Source organism: Montipora capricornis, chromosome 11 (genome assembly GCF_036669925.1).
Source record: "Montipora capricornis isolate CH-2021 chromosome 11, ASM3666992v2, whole genome shotgun sequence".
Taxonomy (NCBI): domain Eukaryota; kingdom Metazoa; phylum Cnidaria; class Anthozoa; order Scleractinia; family Acroporidae; genus Montipora; species Montipora capricornis.
The window spans coordinates 12,383,390-12,405,889 of NC_090893.1; the positions used below are offsets into that span (position 1 = coordinate 12,383,390).

General features: G+C 39.5%; 2 protein-coding genes across 2 annotated transcripts in view; one reads left to right on the plus strand and one right to left on the minus strand.

The window, feature by feature from the left end:
• Positions 1 to 22,500, minus strand: part of LOC138023090 (uncharacterized) — a 65,897-nt gene that overhangs the window by 35,330 nt on the left and 8,067 nt on the right. The window contains exon 2 of the mRNA XM_068870122.1: positions 1,253 to 2,171. Coding sequence (XP_068726223.1) covers positions 1,253 to 2,126 — 874 coding nt within the window. The 5' untranslated portion in view covers positions 2,127 to 2,171. The remainder of the gene's footprint in view (positions 1 to 1,252; positions 2,172 to 22,500) is intronic.
• Positions 8,441 to 9,980, plus strand: LOC138023092 (uncharacterized). The gene is made up of 3 exons (XM_068870123.1): positions 8,441 to 8,619; positions 8,776 to 9,303; positions 9,545 to 9,980. Exons 1-3 carry the CDS (start codon positions 8,441 to 8,443, stop codon positions 9,978 to 9,980), a joined length of 1,143 nt encoding a protein of 380 aa, XP_068726224.1.

A 22,500-nucleotide genomic window follows, 5' to 3' on the forward strand; every position in this document is an offset into this window, starting at 1 on the left:
GCGTGATGGGTCCTCAATTATATCAAATTCTATATTGTAATTTTCAATTAACTACATGTACAAATATAGTTACTTTTATTATTACCCTAATGAAAATGGTTCGGTGAAGTCTCTTTCTTTCAGTTGATGAGCCCCTGTCTTTTATACCATCTATACTAGCTAGAAATGGTTTGAGAATCTTGCTCCGATTGCAGCCCTAGATTATTCAAGTTTTTTTCTTGTAAGCATTTAACTAGGCTTTAGAAACAAATTTTAAAATGTTCTTCCCTAGCCTAGGCCAGTTCGTATGGGGAAAATTATATCTCTCGCTGCCTTGAGTGTCTGCGGCCTTGCAATTGGGCGGAATCCAATAACTCAAGCACAGTTTTTCCCAATACGGTCCAAAGAACAATACTGCAGAAATGAAACAAGTGAAAAGGGGCCCTGGTATTAACCTTGAGGTAATTTAATAGTTGTATTGCCAGGGTTGATTACAAATTGGGGTATCAATGTCAAAGAAATTCTTTGCTGTTATGCTGACGTTAAATACAGCTAAGAGTAACAGTGGCCAATTAGACAAATTACAAGTGTTGATTTGAACCTTTTTGGTAATATTTGGTTTCTATCCTTTTTGTTGAATAACAAGCAGTTGCTCATCTGTGGCGGAATTGCATTCCTGCCTTGTCATACTAGTAAGTCGCGGTAGATGGGGCATTTAAGAACTGATAATAAACAGTAATGACTTGGCAAACAACAAGCCTTGGAATTCTCTGTTTTCTGCTTTAACACATTAAAGAAATTAAGAGCCTACTGCAGGGACTATCTTTTACTCTCACCCTCGCCAATAACAAGGTGAAAGATCCCGAAATCCTTTCACCATCATGGTGGCAACTGGATTTCATTTTTGAAAAGTTACATTGCACTTCCTTCTGCTTCTGAAGTAATTTCACCAAATGCTTTAGAAGCTAGCAAAAACGTCTGATAATGTGCATTTCCAAGAGCATCGGCTGCCTTTAAAGCCAAATCGTAGATGTTACAAAAATTGCGTGCTTCAATGTAACAACTCTAAAAACTGAGGAATCAGTTAAAAATATTTCGAACAAAGTGTAGGCTACCATAGCCTCTTGTTTTTATGTAACTTTTGTCACGTATAGGAAAAGTATAAGGAGTAAGCTTTCTTTGATGCATGGAAGTTCTGTCTGTCTAGCTAAGCTGAATGCTATTTCCTGCCATTTGAAAAAAGGCTTTAAAACATTTAAGTCATACTTTTTACCTGTGTTTTCCTCTTCTGTATTCCGTTCTTCCACCTTTATTTTTAGCTCACAGATCTCCTTCAGTAACACCTTGATATCTTCTTTGGTTGCAGTCTCTTCCACTGTCCTCCTCAAGTCTTCCAAAGCTGAAGTTTCATCCTCCACTACCCTTTGCACCAACACAGCGCCCTCTTGTTTGCTAGACTCCACGCTTTGTTTTATGGCTGTTAAAAGACCCATAATCTCTTCCCTATCTGCATTTCTGCTCTCTAAACATTTTATGTATGCTTGATTATCTTGACTTAACTGGTGTTCCAACTTACTGACTTCTGTTGTTGGAAAGTCTGATGCAGTCAAACTTCCAATGGCATCAATTGACGCAGTTGAAATTCCCAGGGCTTTGAACGCTTCTTTAGCATACTGAATGGTCCGGTCAAATGTTGCTTTGTCCATCCCCAAATGAGAGGAATGACAAACTGCATTCCTTAAACGCCGAAGCTGATCAGTGGCCAGTGCAATGGTCTCCACATTATCTCCTCCTGGGCTCAACACAAATCCATGGAAACTTCCATAAGGAACAGCATAGGGCCTCACATAGACTTCATCGAGTGTTTTGGAATGAATGCTGAAGGACTTTGCAAAGATGGTAGCCTGGAATAAGGCGGAGCAACCCCATTCATCGTACGACTGGTGGGTTGGGACTTTAGTTTTCCCTCCCTCTTTAGATAAAAAGATATTTCTCACATCCGTGGAGTCATCCCAAGGGTAACTCCCATTTTTCTCGTTCCACATCTTTTTGAACGTCTGACGTAAAGCCTTTGGGAATTCATTGAAAACCAGACACAAAGACTTCAAATGATTTAATTCCTTGTCACGACAAGGGTTTAGGGACATCACGAGTTAGTGAAAACAAAGTAATGCCACAATCTGGAAAATGACCTATAGCAAAAATAAATGAATAAATGTAAGCGGATTTCATTTCATTCACTTCTTACGGGAAAGAAACTATGATTTATGCATTCTGGAAAGCTTGTTTTTCTAGAAGAGATCAAGGAAATAATTTTCAAAGTTTTGATGTCTGAAACGGCTCTTTTCAAGTTTTAGACACGGGAAAAGAATTCCATTAGTCGGTCTATGTTGTCGAGTTTTGCCTCGCTCACAAAACGAGTTTAGCGTTGCATAAAAATCGATCCGATACATGGCGATTCATTTTAAACTGACGTTTTATGTCTGAACCAAAGCCCTATCCAATATTCTTTTCCTTTCGGCACAAAAAGATACCCGGAATAGTGTAGAATTCTCATTTTAACAGGGATCCATATTCATTTTTAACAAAGTCGTCCGCCAGAAAAGTACGTCTTCTGATATACTTGCCCGGACAAATTTTGGGTTGCAGGGGCAAAAATGAAGAAGTATAGCAAATCGTCGATAAAACTACTTGTAACTTGAGCATTCACGTTTTATTTTACACACTCGTCAATAATTTTGACTCTGGAGTATTTTGTTATTTGCACCGTGGGAACCCTATTTACAGTGGTCCATTTCTGCTGCTGCAAAATGTACTTGAATGTAGCTCACAAAGTTACGATTCAACGCCCCTGCTATCAAGATTTTGTGTTTTCCTGTTCGTAAGCAGCATGTTATGGTCCACTTGCTATCCTTTTTGCCGGAGGTGGGACACACCTTGTAACTAAGCCTACATTCCCAGCCGAGACCACAAGTCACTCTTTGCTCTTTGTTAAACGACTTGCTAACAACCATGCCAGCGACTAGATACATGAAAATTGAGCCTGCAATCGTTTGAAGGAAAATACCGCATGGTCAAAGATGGCGCCCAAACTTGAGATCCCACTGCTGAGAAAAGCTGCGTGTTTATTCCTTATTTTCTAGAAGTTTCTATTGAATGAAAAGCGATCAGAATGAAAGTACATTCTATATTATAACATTTGATGGCATTCACGAAAAGACATTTATTAAAACATCACTCGTCCAACGGACGACCTTTGGAGTTCTTATACTTGTCCGGGCGGGTTTTTAGTCGTCTGGGACGACCCGACGACTGCAAATGTGGATCCCTGTTTTAATAATCAACGGGTCAACCTGTCAGAGCCAGTTTGACGCTTCTCTGGTTTGGAGATATTTGAATGAAGCTTACATCAACTTAAGCTTTCCTGTCCCCTCGCATATGATATTTAACAATTATTCACCGATATTTACCGAATTGTTTTAGCATAATTCCATAGGTGATTATTTGAAAAGTATGCATTTTCTTTAAAACAATAATTATTAATTTCTGCGTCTGTCAACTCGACAAAACAGCTTAATTGCGGACATTTTGAAAAAAAAAAACACTTAGGTGATTATCGAGTAATAATCACCCCAAGGGCAACCAATCAGTGCAGACAATTTTCAATAATCACCTATGTAATTACTAATTCACTACTTGCACAAATCGCGCACCGGTGGCTCAGTTGGTTGAGCACCTGGCTGTCACGCGGGAGGTCGTGAGTTCAACTCCGGCTGGACCAACACTCAGGGTCTTTAAATAACTCAGGAGGAAGTGCTGCCTTTGTAATTACATCTGCAAATGGTTAGACTCTCTAGTCTTCTCGGATAAGGAAGAAAAACCGTAGGCCCCGTCTCACAACCCTTCAATGTTCATAATCCTGTGAGACGTAAAAGAACCCACACACTTGTCGCAAAGAGTAGGGCATGTAGTTCCCGGTGTTGTGGTCTGTCTTCGGTGGTGTATCATGGTTTGGATGGTAAATACTCGGATATATTAGCCACACCAAGCTACTCTTAAATCCGAAGGTAAAGAAAGACATACGATATGACCCCATAATACACCTCTTTATCCCCCAAAAGTCTGCATAGGCATTGTTTTCGACTTTTACATTTCATGTCCCAGGAGAAATTGCAAACAATGGTTATGCAAACGTTTTGAGGGGGGGGGGGGGGGGTAATAGAGGTGTATTATGGGATTGTGCAATTAGTGAATGCGTGTTACTCGTACGCCAGAGCCTTCGATTGGATACTGCAATGTCACAAATTTGAACCTCTTTCGCGAAAGATTCGATTCTAAAGAATCGATTGTACAGGATACTACCGGTATGTGTTTCAACTGAAAGAGGAAAGCAAACCTGATTGCTTATGTGACAAAAGAACCATATTAAGTATAGAATAAGACAAGTTGTTGCATTTGCGAGTGAAGTGCTCCGAGTGAAATGTGGAAGTATTGAGTAATCTTTGCGAAACTTTCAAAGCTGGCAGTAGTATCAGAAACCCATAGGGGTTGAAACGTGTAACGGCCCCTTGTGTGCTGGGAAACAAGCTTCTGAATATTCAATTTCATATTTGGAACAACAAGAGAGAAACATTTAACCAATCAGTTCGCAAGGACACCGTTACGCAATTCCACCAATGTTCTCGCGCGTAATTAACTGGAGCGAGGGGTTTCCAAATATGGTACTTAGCACTGAATATTCGGAAGCTGTGAAAGCACGTTACACGTTTCAACATTTATGGGTTTCTGGTAGTATTTAATACATTGAAACAAGTCACTGATTTAAGACAACAGTTTCTATTAACTCAACTACACAAAAATACCTTGTAACTGAATTACGAACTCTTATGCGAATTTTTTTCCAAGTATTTACTTAAAATATTATTTCCCGCTAAGTGTTGCATCTTTTATGTTCAAATAAATGCTCAAAACAAAGATTTAACGTTTTCTCAGTTGAAGTTTTTTTGTAATTTATCATTCCCTGCCACAATTGCAATAACAAGGACAAAGGTAAACATCACATCACTCACGAAACAAAAGTCGCATTATTCTCGAGCAAAACATAGGGATTTCCACTGTTAAGCAATTACCCTCAGCTTTCAGATTTCAGAGGAATCGACCTTCCGCGAATATTTTATGATTGTGTTTTTAGCGACGTGATGAAAAGAATGCAGGCAAAAGCGATCACGTATTAAACTTACGTGTCGCCAGAAGTGATGAAATTTTGTCACAATATGCCTCCAGAAGTCTATAAGGGTTGAAACGTGTAACGGCCCCTTGTCTGCTCGGAAACAAGCTTATGAATATCCAATTTGCTAAGCACCATATTTGGAACAACAAGAGCGAGGGGTTCCCAAATATGGTACTTAGCACTGAAACATTCAACCAATCAGTTCGCACTGAATATTCGGAAGCTGTGAGCGCGCGTTACACGTTTCAATCCTTATGGGTTTCTGATGCCTCCCAATAAAAAAGTATCTCAGAAACCAGAACATCATTCTAAAAAGGTTATTCTACGCAAAAAGTAGAGTAGGTAATTTTGATAGTCGAAAACAAGTTAACGGCGAAATTAAGTTATAGACAAGCAAAGTGGAATAGTAATGATGTTCGTGCAACAATCAAGAAGTGTTTACACGAAGGCGTTTTCACATCGACACGGTTTCATGACTTCGAAATCGAGTCAAAATCGATGCGGTTTGGAAGTGTTTACACGGAACCGTTTTCGCAACTCGGGCAATTTCGTGAAAACTTTGAAAATACTCGAGAAATTAATCCTTAATTGCCCTCGGGCCCAATCGATTACATTATTATACATAGATGCCAAGTCATTCGGCTGGAGACTCCAGCTTTCAGATTAAATCTCCAGCTCTCCAGCCGAAAAAGCAAAGTCTCCAGCTGAGCTTGGGTTAACAAATTTTGTAATACATATATCCTCTAAAATTATTGTTCCACAAACGTAAAACTGGCAAAATTTAGGGGGACAAGCAAAGAGTATTATGGTATTTTCCGAAATGGCCTATGGTCAGCACTTTTTTCTATACCGCAAACTGACATTATTCCTTTAACTCATTTTCACCGCGTCCCCATTCCCACGAATTTTTTTTTCGAAACTATTCACATAAAATACTATTTCTCGCTAAACGTTGCATCTTTTATGTCCAAACGAGATGCTTCCGTGAAGCATACACTGGGTTGCCTGTGGTACATGTTACAGAAAATCAGAAGGTACTGAATTGTGTTGTATTGAACTACAGCATTCCAGTCTCTGAAGAATAACAAATAAAAGACAAGCGAGAAACATTGGCTTCTGGCAGGCATGTTGATAATTTTCAAGTTCTCTTACAACTTCTTTTCACCACAAGTTTAAGCGTGCCCTCTGAGCTTCTGAGAGCTTTGTAATACTAAAGTTCACTGAAGTTCACTGAAGTTCACTGAAATTCATCCCTCTCCGGCGGGTTAGTAACTGGCTGGGTGACCTAAACAATATACCCCTTCATAAAACAGAAGGATCGGACCGAAAATACTATTAACGCTAACAAATGTGAACTCAGCAAGATACAGATTTTGTTAGCTTCCCTTATGCAAAAACAAATATTGATGCAAAAGTAAATAACTATTGATACACAGTTTTTAAAAAGAGCAGAAGGAAGTTTCCGGGACGGTCGACCGAGAATAAAATATTTACGACATGAAAACAAGATTAATTTTGAGCCGTGAATGTAGAATATAAAAAGTTACGATCAGCGACAAGCATTTTGGGAGATTTTTGCTACGTTCAAGTTTGTTATTCTACTTTTGGCTGCACAAATAAATCGCAAAATCGAAAGTGATGTGACCGGAATTCAGCGGGCGCCGTGCTTAAGTTACCGCGGCATGTTTACTCGCCAATCTGTGTCAAATGATGGCAAGATACCGGGTTTTTGTAAGTTTGTTTTTCTGTCAAGTGTTATAAACTTTGATAATAAAAAGAGCGAAGTCAAAACAAAGATCACAATCGCCCAACTCTTGAGGTAATGACCATTTGTTTATGCAAAGTCAAAATTTACTGTCTAAGACGCGTACGACGTTATTTATCACCAGGTAACTAATTCCATCATTTTGGAAATAGCAGCTACTTTATTATTCATCGTCATCACAATGTTTCACTGATTTTGGGGCTCATTTTGTTGAAACTCAAGCACACTTCCAACAGACCTGTTTATTTTCGTGAACCCTTCCTGCTTACAGAGCAATACTAAAAAAAATCTTCCCGTATTACATTTCAACCTGAAGCTCGAAAATTCAATACACAACATGATGTTATAATTCACAAAGGCAGAAAATATCACAGAATCCTTTTCCAGCGAAAAATTATTGAAACAAACAACTCTTCCTCTTCCCAATTCATTGCGTGCGTGAAGACAAGAAACTCAGTCGTGTCAAATTACCATGTACTTCAGGTTCAAACCGTTTCCTGAAGAACCTTTTCCTTGAATAATGATGCACAAAATAGTCGACAAGCTTTCTTTTAAATATATAATTCTTGACTGTCACATTTTCAATTTTTTTTTTACCTGACTTTCTTGAACCCATAAGTTACCAGATAATTTTCCATTTGGTTTCAGTGTTCTACATAACAGCACAGTCTTAATAAAATCTTAGAAATACAGCTCACTTTGATTTCGGCTCGACGGGCGTTAGATTGTTGTCGAAGTCCATTACTCGTCGTTTTTACGATTCCAGATAATCATCGCCTGTCTTGTTCATCCAATTGACTTTCCATTCTTGAGCTCCATGAGGGTATATTTTGTTGAAAGATGCACTAAAACGCCATTCGAGTTGCAATGACTTTCGACGCCATTGCTGGTTAATGAAATATTCTCCGATGTGCACCACAGAAATCTACGCATTACCCCAGTCCCCTCAAACCTAACAAATACGCACACAAGACACTATGCACAAAGACACCACTTAGCAGGGGAGTGACAGGCAAGACTTTTCATGACACGGAAAAAAAAAAACAAATAATTCCGGACATTTCAAGTACAAGGCCCTTGGCAATCCCAAGTGACGTTTCTACCACGCAACCCAGTAATAACCGCTTAAAATAAAGATTTTTTAACTATCTATGCGTAGCTATTTTTTTCACAATCTAACATTCTCTGTCAAAATTTGCACAACAATCAAAATACAAAAATAGCAACCCACGCAACAAATTAAGTCGCATTTACCTCTTCGTCAAATTCTCATGCTTAACACAGGAATTTTTAGTTATTGTGAAAATCTTTCTCTATTCATTAGCAATCACTCTTTCAAATTTCAGATAAATCGACCGGTCTGCGAATATTTTATAAGTTTTTTCAATGACATGTCAAAAGGCCATGTTGAAACTGGAAACTAGTGTACACGTGCGATTTAGTTTGATTGACATTTGACGGGAGACATGTCTTGTTTTTCGGTGGAGTTGCATCTTGTGTATCGGCAGTATTGTTGTCTCGGAATCTTAAGAAATTGTCTCTACCAGGAGTTGTATTCTAAAAGGAAGTCATCTATCATCAAAGAGTTTGTATCATTAAAACATTTGGTGCCGAGACCCGGGAGTGAAGGAAAACAAGTTGCTAAGTAAGTTTTGGGACGATGACACTCTTGGAGTAAAGGATAAAGAGGGAGATTTTCTTGAAGACTATCTTACCAAAGTGAAGTTCAATGGACCGCGTTATGAAGTGTCTCTTCCCTTCAAGACTGAACACCCGATTATTCCAGACAATTACTTGTTAGCACAGAATCGCCTTGTTTCTTCATTACAAAGAGGTCCAAGCAAGAATTGCTCCAACAATATGACAGTGTCATCAAGGAACAATTAAATGCTGGTTTTGTTGAATTGATTGACAAAAGTCATGATTTAGATACCCTTCCTGGAACTGTAAATTACATTCCTCATAAAGAAGTATTGAAAGAAGACAGAATCACTACTAAACTTCATGTGGTTTATGACGCCAGCACTAAATCCCGCAATGAGCCAAGTTTGAATGACTGTCTCCTACCAGGTCCAGTCTTAACGCCATTGATCTTTGATGTCTTGCTGAGATTTCGTCTCCATAAAGTGGTTTTGATTGGTGATTTAGAAAAAGCATGTTTGAACATTGAAGTCAATCCAGCAGAGAAAAACTTGTTAAGGTTCCTATGGGTAGATGACATCAACTCCCCGAATCCAGAAGTGACCACACTGAGATTCACTCGTCTTGTTTTTGGTCTAGTTTGTTCCCAATTTATTTTGAATGTGACATTGAGGAACCAATTTGCAAGGTATGAGAACATTGATCCTAAATTTGTGGCGGCTGTGTAAGATCTTCGTATGTTGATGACTTTGCATCTATCTGGAGAGAACTCGGTAATGAAGTGTTTTGAACTTTACCACAAACTGAAGTTGCGGTTTAGAGAAAGAGGCTTTAAAATGAGAAAGTGGGTATCGAACATTGGAGAGTTAGCCGCAATGATCAAAAGAGCAGAACAACCTCTGTATTCGGAACCGGAGCTGTCTTGTAAGGTTCTTTCCTACATTGACCGAGCCTAACATTGAGGAAGAAGATTGCACAGTGTCAGATTCAAACAACACTGTGAGCAAAGAAAACGTTGTCAAAGTAATGGGAGTTCAATGGGATCGGATGGAAGATAATTTCGAGTTTGATCTTGCTACTTTTTCTAGACAAGCCTTAGAGGAAACTTTCACTAAACGGACATTATTGAGCAGCACTGCTCGATTCTATGATCCATTAGGCTTGCTGTCACCAGTTATCTTACCCTTAAAGTGCATGTTCCAAGAAATTTGTCATTTAAAACTTGGTTGGGATGAAGCTTTGCCGGAAGGTATTGCGTCGGGCTGGAAGGAGTTACTACAAGACATGGGGGAAGTCTCAAGGATTCTGGTGCCTCGTTGCATCCTGGGTGATGTCGAAGACATCACGTCTATTCGCAGATGCTAGCAAGGCTGCGTATGGAGCATTAGGTTGAGAACCTCTGAAACCAGTTCTGTTTGCCTTCTAGCCTCCAAAACAAGAGTTGCTCCCTTCATCGGTGAATCATTCCCTCGACTGGAGTTGATGGCCGCCTTGCCACTTGCGAATTTGATGACAGCCGTGCATGACGTACATAGACGCTGTTTTCAATTGGGCTGACTCTCAGATCGTGTGGTGGTGGATCAATAGAGAGTTTAAACAATTCAAGTTGTTTGTACAGAATCGAATTCAGAAGATTCGAAGTCTGTGGAGTAAGGATCACTGGAGATATTGCCCGTTTGAGTCCAATCCTGCCGACATAGCGTCGCGAGGGTCTAAGAGTTCTGTTCTCGCCCACAGTGATCTATGGTGGAAGGAAGCTCCATTTCTTAAAGAAGGAGAAGTTCAGTGGCCAAACCTACCTGATAATCCAATTGGTGAGAGTACAGTCCCAGAAAAAGTAACAAAGGAATTGAGAAGAAAACCTGAAATTTCAAATGTTATGACAGTATCCGTGCAGTGCTTTCAGAACATTTCAGAAGTCATCTGTCCAGAAAGATTTAGTAGTCTCAGTAAACTTGTCAGGGTAACCGCTCTTGTTCTGAAATTCATCCAGAGGCTCAAGAGGAAGATAGAAACAACTGACATCAGTATGGAGGATCAAAATATTGTTACGAATATCTGGTACAAGGACGCTCAAGCCAAACTTGAAGAAAAGAAGAAATCAAGTTCGACTTGGGACCAGTTAGGAGTCTTTAAAGATGCCAATGGACTTCTGCGATGCAAGGGAAGAATCCAGAACTCTTCACTTCCGTACTAAACAAAACATCCCATTCTGTTATCTAGAAAGCAGCATTTCATGAAGCTTGCGATCATGCAGTCCCACGAAAACGTGAATCACAATGGAGTTGGAGAAACTCTTACTGAAATCCGATCACAATTCTGGATAATCAAAGGAAGACAAGCTGTTAAGGATGTAGAGAAACTGTTACAGGGACAAGTCGACAACGTTGTGGGCGCGGCAGAAGTGGTTGGGTTGTAATTTTGGGTTGACAATAACACACATTTTCACTCCTTTTATGGTCTTTTTCTTTGTTTCACGGAAAGGGCCTTTATTGTTCGTAAAACAAAGGTTGGAACTATCGAAGCGTAGCCTGCTCACCGAGCGCGAAATTCAAATAACTTCGTCAACGATCGTGGTGTCAAAATGCCGCATTTGGGTAGTGGGGTGTGAAAATAATTGTCAAGGCAGAAATGTGCTAATGGGCGACTGCTGACAGAGGTTGTTTCACTCGCTCAAATGCCTCAAAGCTTCCAACAGTTTGTTTTCTCGTTCAATGTTTCGTTTAACCGAGTGTATCAGAAGCATTTATCACGCAAATTAACCGAGTCTTTGTATTAAAAATTGTCAGCTCTGACAAACAGTTTGGAACCAATAATTTTCAGAAAAGTAACATCTCAAGACAAAGCAGCCTTTAAAAAGCCGACGTAATATTGCGCCTTCCACGCTACGAGCTGTAGAAGACCGTAAGTTGAACTGATAACAGTCAAAACAAGTTGATACCTTTAAAGATAGAAAGCCGTAATAGAATAAAACCATCCCGCAATTATTTCTCTCCAGTGCGATAAAATAAACAAAAACTGAGCCAGTTAGAGTTGTTTCTTGAAGCGCTTTCAAAATTTGCGTCTTTTTACGCCGGCACGCCATCATTTGATGCAAAACTCCACTTTAATTCAAACTTGCGCACCGCTAGACAATTAGAACACTCTTTTCGACCGTCCAAGAGGATCTTTTAAGAATAAGTATATGGGTTTCAAGTTAAATTAAAAACTAACTCAAACGCAATTTACTACATACAATCAGTCAGACAAAGACTGAGTCATTTAACTTTGTTGCTTTAGGGGTTGTTGAAATTCGCGACTCATGACTCAATTGTTCTTCAGGGTTTTTGTCTCATCGTAAGAAACAAGAACTTTACTCATGTAAAGTAGTCGGCTTTTTATGCTCGTGCGTCAGAGAAACTTTTTGGCGTATTTGACAATAAAGTCATTCAAACGAAAAAAGGGGCGATAAAGTCAATAAAATCAATGAAACAAAGAAAGTTGCGATATAGCCGGTCAACTTTGATTCGCAATTATAATTTGTTGACGAGGATACCTAAACTTCGAGCCAGGATTCAAGCTAGGATCCGAGCCAGGATTCCAGCCAGGATTCGAGCTAAGATGAGCTTTCTCCGCTATTTATTCTCGAATCTCTCGGTTAGGGTAGGTCTCGAATTGGTTAGGTTAGGTCTATTTAGGTTGGTTCTAGTCTAGTTAGGGTTAGGGCAGGTCTCGGTTAGGTTAGGTTAGGTTAGGTCTCGGTTAGGTCTCGAATCCTGGCTCGGATCCTAGCTCGGATCCTGGCTCGAATCCTGGCTCGGATGCTGGCTTTATTCTTAGTTTATCTCTTTGCTGACTGGTTTTTGAAAACATTAGGATATTAAACTCTCAGAAATCCATGCAAAAAATCGTGAAAGGCCCCGTCGGAAATTAAAAAGCATCGTCTATAAACTAGAGTGGTTCCTTTTCACGCCGACATGCCACCATCAATTGAACAAATTAGCTCGCTCTTCTCGTGTGTCCAGAAGGAACTTTTACGAATAAGTGTATGGGTTTCAAGTTAAAATAAAAACTAACTTAAACGCAATTTACTACATACAATCAGTCATACAAAAACTGAGTCATTTAACTTTGTTGCTATAAGCGTTGTTGAAATTCGCGCTTTATCACTCCATTGTTCTTCATGGTTTTTTTCTCATCGTCAACAAACAATTAATTTATGATGGTAAATGCGCGTGCCGCAAAACCTTTAAAGTCACTTTTCAAGCTACTACGCTTCTACAGATCGGTGTAAAGTGCTTTCGAAGTTCAAATTCAGAAGCGAAATCTAAAAATGACATCTACAAACGGTGTTCCATGTCTGTACCGCTTTTGGAACAATATGATCGGGTCAGAAAATCACTGAAACAAAGAAAGGTGCGATATAGCCGGTCAACTTTGATTCCCAATAATCTTCTCACTGGTTTTTTTTTTTAAGAAAACGTTACGATATTTAACTCTCAAACAACCATCAAAAAAATCTTGACAGGCCCTGTCGGAAAAACGCATCGTCTATTAACCAGTTGAAAACTCACACCCCAATATGCTCAATCGGGTAAATCCAAGCGAGTTTGATTCTGGTTTTTCTCAACTAATAATTTACATGCACTTAGAAGGACTAAATGATCAGCTGCAAAAACCGAAGGTCAGGATTTGAGGAATGAAATCGAGCACCATTCATCCGCGCGCGCCTTCATCTGGTGCTCTTTTTAATTCCTGTCTTGAAGAGATTGCTTCTGATGACTCATGTACGTCTATCATTACGGAGGAACAACAACTCATCAGGCGAGAGCACGGATTGTGTTTGAATGAGTTGTTTTATGTTTTTGATGTCCTCACGGTGATTAACTATTCAAAAGTCGCCGTGTTTACAGTGGCGATGAAATCTTCACTTCGTGAGCGTGAGACAACGCAGCGACTCACCCACCCCCTGTCGTTTAGTGTCCCACTTAACATTTTCCTCCACCAGACTCCCATAAGGTGAGAAAATGTCAATGCCGACAATTTGCCGATCGTCTCCCTTTTAAGGTCGAACACTAATTCTGGCTCACAATAGAAGAGTCCCTAAACAAAAGCCCTATTGTCTTCTAAAAGGTCAACCATAACAATAGGCAAAGTTTGATATGTTCTCTTCGCAAGACTCGCTTTAAAACTTCCAATTCAGAAGCTCTATCCTCTTGAAATCAATGTGAGTGACGAACACGCAACTAATGCGAGAACAGGACAGTTTGACAGTGGAAAGAGCATTCAGATGGTCAGAGATGAAGACATCCCTGCAGTGATCACTGCTCCATGAACTGTCTGACCATATCTTGAGCATTTAACACTGCTAAAGTGCTAAATTAGGTTTTGCGTCAGTCTGATTTGTTTAAACGTTCTTGATTGACTTCCGACGTCAATCAGGGGGGAGTGTGTTGAAAACTGAAAACTAGTGTACACGTGCGATTTAGTTTGATTGAAATTTGATGGGAGACATGTGGAGAGTGGTGAGACGTTTTTCGGAATTACAATTACCTTGTTTTTCGGCGGAGTTGCACCTTGTGTATCGGCAGTATTGTTGTCTCGGAATCTTAAGAAATTGTCGCTATCAGGAATTGTATTCTAAAAGGAAGTCATCTATCATTACAGAGTTTGCATCATTAAAAGAGGCCAGGTGGATTTAATGCATATTAGGGTAAGTTTGGGCGATCAGGTTGCGCGTCACCTTAATTCAACTTACACGACGTTATGCAATCTCCTTCAAACTTCGAATCTACTTCAAAGAAACAAAATTTTAAACACGCAGAGAAGATTCTAAATAGGCGAAGCAGAGAGTCGAACCCGGATCGATGGCTTCTCATTACAGTTTCCGATAACAAGACTAACAAGGCAAGCTACCGGAAAGTTGAATTTTTTAGAGTATTGACATAATGGTACCCAGCAAAACGAGTGAAAGCTAATAGTTTTCAAAGTGGTTTTAAGACCTAAACAAGACGCCTACAAGGGCGTATTCGTGGAATGCGCAAACAGTTAACACAAATTGTCCAGTTACAGTGAACTTCAAGTACAGGTAGACTTCGGAAAATGGCGAAAGATTACTAGAAAGATACATCTGTAATATAACTTAAAGTTTTTTGTTGTAAAAACTCATTACTAATGTTACTAAATTTGCAAATGCAAACAACGAAGCCCTATTAGCAGGTTATCAGGATACGGGATCTTTTATTTATTTATTTTTTTGAAGGAGACAATTCAAATCCTACAGTTTTACTTGCTTCGTTAACTCCTTTCATCCAAAAATTACAGGATCAGCCTTAAATCATCCGAAAAACTTATTACAAATCACAGTTCAACAACTTATCATCCTGGGCCAGTTGTTCAGAAACTGGGTTTTAAAACGAGTTTTATCCTCTACTCCCAAATGCTGTTCAAAGCTGATATTCAGAAAAACTTTACATTAGAAGAAGTCAATCTTGAGAAAAAAAAATAAGCAAAGAAAACTGTGACCAAAAAGTTGAAAACATGAAACAAAAGTTTACGCTAATCCTGGATTAAGGTAATTGGCTTTCGAACAACCGGGCCCTGTAATCGACGTCTGGTTCTGTAATCCTGGTTTAGTTCCTTGCAAACTGTATAAATTTGCCGTGGCAAAGACAAGAAGACAACATCCGTGCTCTATTTCTCTCAATGCTCAAAAATTCCGTAATTGCGTGTTGTATAGTCCAGTCCAAAGTTCTAATTTTACAATTCCATAATCTTGATTTCAGTAACTTGGTACCAAACGTTCCACAATAACTTGAAATCTCGTTAAGAAAAATCCTTAAATCCAGTAGTCCAGTCCGGATTGAGATCGCCAAAACTCTCTCTATCATCGATTCAAAATTCAACAAAAGCTACAAGTAGTAAATAGTTATCAGAAACTACAACAGTTCGTCCTGATTCTACACTCGAGCTGAACAAAAAACCCAAAAAACCCTTGTCATCGTTTTCGAGAGAACAGACAAACAGCCGAAACTGTTCTGTACAATAGTACTTGACCGTAGTCCTTGGCCAAGAAACTAATCTTAGCCAAAAGCCCGAGAAGCGATCGGAATACGGGATAATTAGGTAAAAAAATTGTGGGGATACGGGATTTATAGTCTGGGGGTGGGGGGAGGGGGGGGGGGGTAGAATTGAGGAGATACGGGACATTTTTTAAAGTAAGAACGCATTGCGTGTGGTAGTACAGTAACTTGACAGTGTTTTTTTCCATAACTGTCAACTGAGCTGCGTTTTGTTTTTTCCAGGAGATTCAAGTCCTTGCACAATATGTAGCTCTAATAGTACACGACATTGTTTGGTATCGTAAATCATTACGGTGCCATGGTAGACATCTTTGCTATATACCCTCTAAGAAGACATGTGGTTCAGTAAAATACTAAGCCCAGAACGATTGAAGAAAATAACAGGAAATCGAGAAACATTTGGCTTCAAAGCCGATATGTTGATCACTTACAACTTCTTTTTCACCACAAGCTTAAGCGTGTACTCTGAGCTTCTGACACCTTTCCAAGACCAATGTTACTAAAGTCTTTCCCCTTTCCAGCGGGGTTAGTATCTGGATGGGGGACGTTAAAATATGCGACCTTTGCTGTCAGGAACATACGCCCAAAAATTCTATTTTAACGCTCAAAAATGCGAACAAAGCAAGGTACAGATTTTGCTAGCCTGCTTTATGCAAAACAAATATTGACGAAAAAGTAAGAACACTCGCTCACTCGTGAGATATTGTTCTTGCCACTCGAACATAAAATTCATATCTTCTCGCCACCGTGTAATATCTATATATGTAGTTTTTAAGGAGAGCAGAAGGAACTTTTAGGAAGTGTCGATCGAGAATAAAACAATTTTCAGCGAAAAACATTTCGGGAGAGTTTTGTTACGTCCAATCAGAGTTCAATTTTTCTATCGTACTTTTGGTCATACAAGTAAAATCGCAAAATCGAAAGTGACATCGATTTTAGCGGCCGCCTGTGATCAAGTTATACCTTGCGTGTTTACTGACAACTCACGAAACAAAGGATGCATCTGTGACAAAATGACGGCATAACACCTGGTTTTTGTTTGCTTGTTTTTTTTTTCTTTCAAATGTTATAAAGTTCGACAAGATATGTGCGAATTTAACATAAAGATCACAATCGTTGATGCTAGTCCAAGTGTCAGCTGAAGTTAAGCTCCTCCGAATGAGGTTAGTACTTGGATGGGGGACGGCTGCGAAGTCCCTGTGACGGCGATAGCTAAACTTGATTTCATTTTTTATCTTGTTTGGCCGTTCAAAGCTATTTTCTTATTTTCTTTTTACGTCAAAACGGCTAAAAAACTGGTTCCCAAGAAATATTGGAGTACGTATTCGTTCTATGCAAAATGCTTCTAATGAAGTATTCGTTGTATGCAAAATAATAATGTTCACAGTGGAACACACAAGTACGAAGCAAGATCTAGAAATAACGTAGAAAATTCTCCTTACCTTTAAAGCTTGCCTTTCTCAAAGAAAAAGCATCTATCCACTTTATCGAATAGTTTAATACTGAAACAATCATGGCGGGCGGAAAGATTCTATTATAAATGTTTGCTTTCACCAGGATGACGGAAGTGTTTCACGGTGGCCGAGTGGTCTTAACGCGCTAGAAGAGAAAAATCGTGATGGCTTTGGAAGTGTAAGAGTTCTCCTCGGAGCAGGGAAGTTTGGAAATACCGTAGGGAATATAAATCAGTCCACCCGCTCGGAGATTAATTCAATATCCGTGGGGTATGCACATTTGTGACTACCAACAAAAAAAAGACACCAGCCCGGTTTTAAGACGTGGATGCCTTCGGCATTCCACGTAATAAGATCAATCTCGTCCCCGGAGACCGATTTTCTTTTGGTCAGCACCAAGAACACGGACTCTGGCCACCAACCTCGTTCCCAGGGTCTCTCGGGCGAGGAGAGACCCTGTTAGGGACTGGTCACGTGCTTCCGTGACAATTGAAAACACTAGGGAGGGGTCCTCTCTAAACAAGGAATTTGCCGCGTTGAGCTTTGTCGAATTCAAACACAGTTCCTTTAAACACAGCCTCGGCTAAGGTGAGCAATTCTTCAGTGGCCTTCTTGAACAGATTTTTACAATGTAAAACGTCTTTGACTGAACCGCACAATCTACAGCAACTTATCACAGACGATGTATATGTTTTCTTCGGCGTTTGCAAACTATTATCGCCGGACATATCCGCAGAAGAACATATGTTCACATACCGCAGCACGAGAAACTTGGTTTGTTTTGGTGACAACACATTCCGCACTCCCGTAGTCTCAGTATAGACAAAATTCTTACTAAGCTGCCCCTCCCTTCATTGGATAACTTGTCATCTCCCAGATTCTGGGAGACATGTGACTAGACCCTACCAGGGTCTCTCCTCGCTCGCCCCAGGCGTTAAGATGACCCTGGGAACGAGGTTGTCTGGCCACTTCCAAGGCAGGAAGTCCTCAAATCACGGACTTCCGGCTCTTCTACGCACGCTCAAAAATTTGAAAAAACAGTGGTTGTCAACAGTTACAAAAATGAACCTTCACTACGACTGTGCATAAATTGGAAGTGCCAGAGTCCGTGTTCTTGGTGCTGACCAAAAGAAAAGTGGAGATTGCGGGACAGACCGTCAAGATTAGTGTTGCTGCTCGCCTGGTTGCTCTCAGAAACAAGTGTCGGTTAATAGGTAACTTTCGATACAGTAAAATTCAGCTTGAAAGAGACGTTTAGAGCGCAAAGATAAAGGAAAGAAGATGATGATGAACGTCTCAATATTTTTCGCATTCATTCCAAAATGTTTCTACTTTTTTTGTTCTCTCTGCCTTGCTATCAAGCTTTGCAACATCAGCTGTGTGGGGTATCAGTAGACCCGAACTGCAGCGCGACTACAGTAGTGTCAACTCAAGGCTAATCACCAGCCGTTCTCCCATCTAAATACTAACCCCGTGCAATGGGGCTTAATTTCGTTGGTTCAACAGGAATCGGTGTTTTTTCCTTGGGCTCCCTTGGTTCAATCTTTGTGACCTCTGCATAAGCAATTACAGCAAGTGTTATAAAATACATATTATTGCTCTCGTAAGACTTGAATGTTATTCATTGCATTGGCGAAACTAAAATTTACAAAAACCAAACGCTGAAAATGGCCCTTTCCTGCAGTCAAATTACATATCCTCGCAGAGACTGATCAGTGTCTTAATTCACTTCTTGTGCGAAAATTCCTTGTGGCGTTGCCACTCCACTGTTGAAATTCCAGGTTGTCCTCGTTGCCACTTAAATGCAAGCAGGAACCTTCCTGATGCAACATAACCAAAGTTCGAGGTAATCGTTGGGAGAAGTCGACTGATCGGCTTTTTCCGCTGATTTAAAACGTGACTATAAGTTTGTGGCAGATTTTTGTTGAACTTGATAGAAGCCAAGGAGACGCACGGTAGACTACACGTTTCAAACAAACAAACATCTTTTATTTATACCACACAATGACACCGGAGAGAGTAAAAAGACAACATTACTTATGTAAGGTAGAAAATAACGAAAAAGCTTTTCTAGCTACATGTAGGAGGCAATTAATAATAAACTATTTTAAATTATTTTTGTCAGTTGGTACATGGAGGCACAAGTATGAAAAGAAGCAAACACACGCACACACGTAACTCGTCACGTAAAATAAATTGAAAAAGAAAAAACAAAAAAATTGATGATTCGAAAATGTAAGGACTGTTGAAATTACAGTTTAAATAATAAATAACCTCAAGGAATTTCAAAATGTTTAATTAACCGTACCAGGCGCGGATCCAGGATTTTGAAAGGGGGGGTGAGTTTTTGTAATAATATAACAGAACCAAAGCCTGGTTGAGGTGTTTGAGGGATAAGAAAAAAAAGAAATATGGGGGGCTCAGAAAAAGGGGGGTGAAAATTCACCCATTTCACCTCTCCTGGATCCGCGCCTGCGTCATACGGCGAATGCCACTGAAATTTAAATTGACCAATCAGAATTTAGCAAGCGAGAAAAAGCTGTGCTATCCGACGTCACGTCAATTGTTCGTATTTCTATCGCTCTCCTTGTCTGGCTCTCACAACAGACATAGCCTGCAACGAAAATTAGGGTCGCAAAGGGACCAGCAAAATCTAAAAAGATTGAGCAAGAGTGAGGACAATTGTCTGTACATGTGTAAAATCAAAATGCTTGGTCAAAACACCTTCGAAGAGCCAGGGGCACCCAACGAGAATATAGTTCAAAACCACTTAAACATAGCATTGTTAAACGTATTTTAGTATTTAAGCGGTAGCTATAGGCATATTTTTATCCCCTAAAAATTTTCTATCTGTTCGGATTTCCTAGCTGAAAGACTAGTCATCCGAAAATTATAGGGATCAAAACTTACCTTCTCGAAAATTTCAGCCAGAAAAAAGGCTCCCGAAAATTCTAGGTGACCTTTTTAGGGTAAAAATCTGTTTAAAATGGGCAATAACACCATTTTTGAGATGTTCGAAAATCCTAGGACAGGCAGGCAAGCAAGATATTTTACAAAAAATGTTCCGAAAATTCTAGATCTCAAATCCTCTTCCGAACAGATATTTTCCGAAAATTGACGTTGGGTGCCCCTGAAGAGCCGACGAGAATAAATCACTTCTCATATTACCGTAGTGAATTAATTTTGGTCGCGCGGGCGAGACATGTCCAAGCATTGCCATCGACCTTTTTCAGCATCACAAATAAATGCCTATCTATAAGAGGTTAAATTCATATTGTCTGTGTTACTTTCGTTTTGTTTATTTTATTTTTAAATGAGGACTAAGGAGAAAATGTTTGAAAGAAGGTGCATAAAAATCTTGATTTTATAGGCTATATTCATGCTATAAATATGGTCATGTACAGAAACTTTTTTTCTCAATTGCAGATTCCATTATGTGAGTTTCTTTGCAGTTACTGTTTGCTTCACAAATCCTTCTGTTCACTGTTATCTTATTGACACGCATTCCGAGCTTCAATTCGCTTTTTTCTTTTAAACTTCTGGCAGCTCTTGTACAAAAAATCAGATCCTTTGCAGGTATGATGCAAAGCAGACACCAACTTTGAAAACAGTCCCACTATGGAACTATCCGTGGACAATCTGTAAAGATGACTAATCTCTCCATTTAACAATCTGTTATTATAATAACAGTACTCTGAAGTTTGTCTGTACATTAGAACTGTATTTGATACTTAATTACTGGTATGAGTAAACCTTGCAACTTTTTACACAAGTTAAGATGCAACACATTTATACCCTTAATTAAGGGCCATGCAACCAAGTGTTATAAAGCTGACATTCTACTAGTTCGTCCCATCAACAAAATTGCCCCAGCTGTACCAGTTAATTCAGGGTTGTAAGGATGCTCTGATTTTAGCGTCATTGGTCATCACAGTTCTTTTCAAGAAAGTTGGAGCTTCTTAATCTTCCACTGATTTGAGAGCTTTGACCATCTGAAGTCTCTTTCTCTTAGATCGTGAGGAGATATTAACTTAAGGTGATTCCTTAGTAATAGAACTTGTCGTAAGATTTTCTTTAACCTTTTCTCGATTGTTCCCTACGTTATGGTGACTCGAATTTAAATGTGCAATTTAAAAAAATGGTCACCAAGCTCGTTTGCGAGATATAACAGTTGCTCAAGTTACTCATTTAATCATTGCGATTTTATCTATTAAGGACAAGATTGTTCCATCGGTTCACGCTACGTTTTGCAGGAACAGGAAGCACAGCTTTGACGTAATTCTTGAAACAACAAAACAGGTGTATTGTATTGTTCAAAAGGAATAATTTAATGTTTGTTTTATGGCACAGGAACACGTCTTGAAAAGGCACTGACTAGAAATATTTATATTTTTTGTGTCCACGAGTGATGGCTAAAAAGAATTTTTTTCCCTGTAACTTTTTTTGCTGAAAAAATTATGCCAAAAAAAGATAGGTCACCAACCTCGTTTAGGAGAAAACAGAAAGCAAACCAAGCTCGACCCTCGTCAAAACGTCTCCCCGATAACGCGGTTTCACTTTCACTCTCGGACTGAAATGACACTTAAGCATCATCAAGGCTATCACTCGACTTTTTCTTTTGCAAGAGTCTAAAAAGGTTCTTGTTTTGTTCTTTACTGATTTTCCCTAAAAACTGCCATTCTTCTTTCTAGCGAGCTTTCCCGCGCAAAAGGTCGCCATTTTGAGATGCTTATGGCCACGTTCCATAAATCAATATTCACACATGGCTACGAGTCTTTATGGTTAAATTTCAACATTGCTTTGTTTAGAAATATCTGTTGAGACTTGTAAGGCAAGGAAAACAGTACTGAGACATGGAATTTGACCATAAAGCCTCTTACTCATGCCTAAATACGAATGTGGCCTCATTCTCGACCCCAGAGCTCTTCTCTTGACTGAGGGAGAGAATAGCTCTAGGGAACTCTGAAACAAAATGTCTTGTCGTTAGTTTTCGTGAAGAACAATTAAAAGTGTCTCTAATTGGTGCATTCATGTTAGCACGAGGAGTGAGCAGGCGCCGTAAGGTTCAAATAGCCAATTTTTGGCTATAAGAACCCTACGGCGCATGTTCTCCTACATAGAGTTTCCCAGAGCCTTGGGTCGATCCAAGGCTCTGGTGACGAGAATGAATGTGGCCTACGCTGTGTTATGCGCAGAACGGGATGCGCAGTGCAATACTAGGGAATCACCTTGCAGCTTTTTTATCTTAAAGGCTACACAACTAATTGTGTTATGTAATGATTGAGAACGAAGCTTAATTAGAGTACAATTTCAAGACTTTTATGATCACGTGTACAGACAGATGTTAACTATTTCAGTATTGTTTTGTAT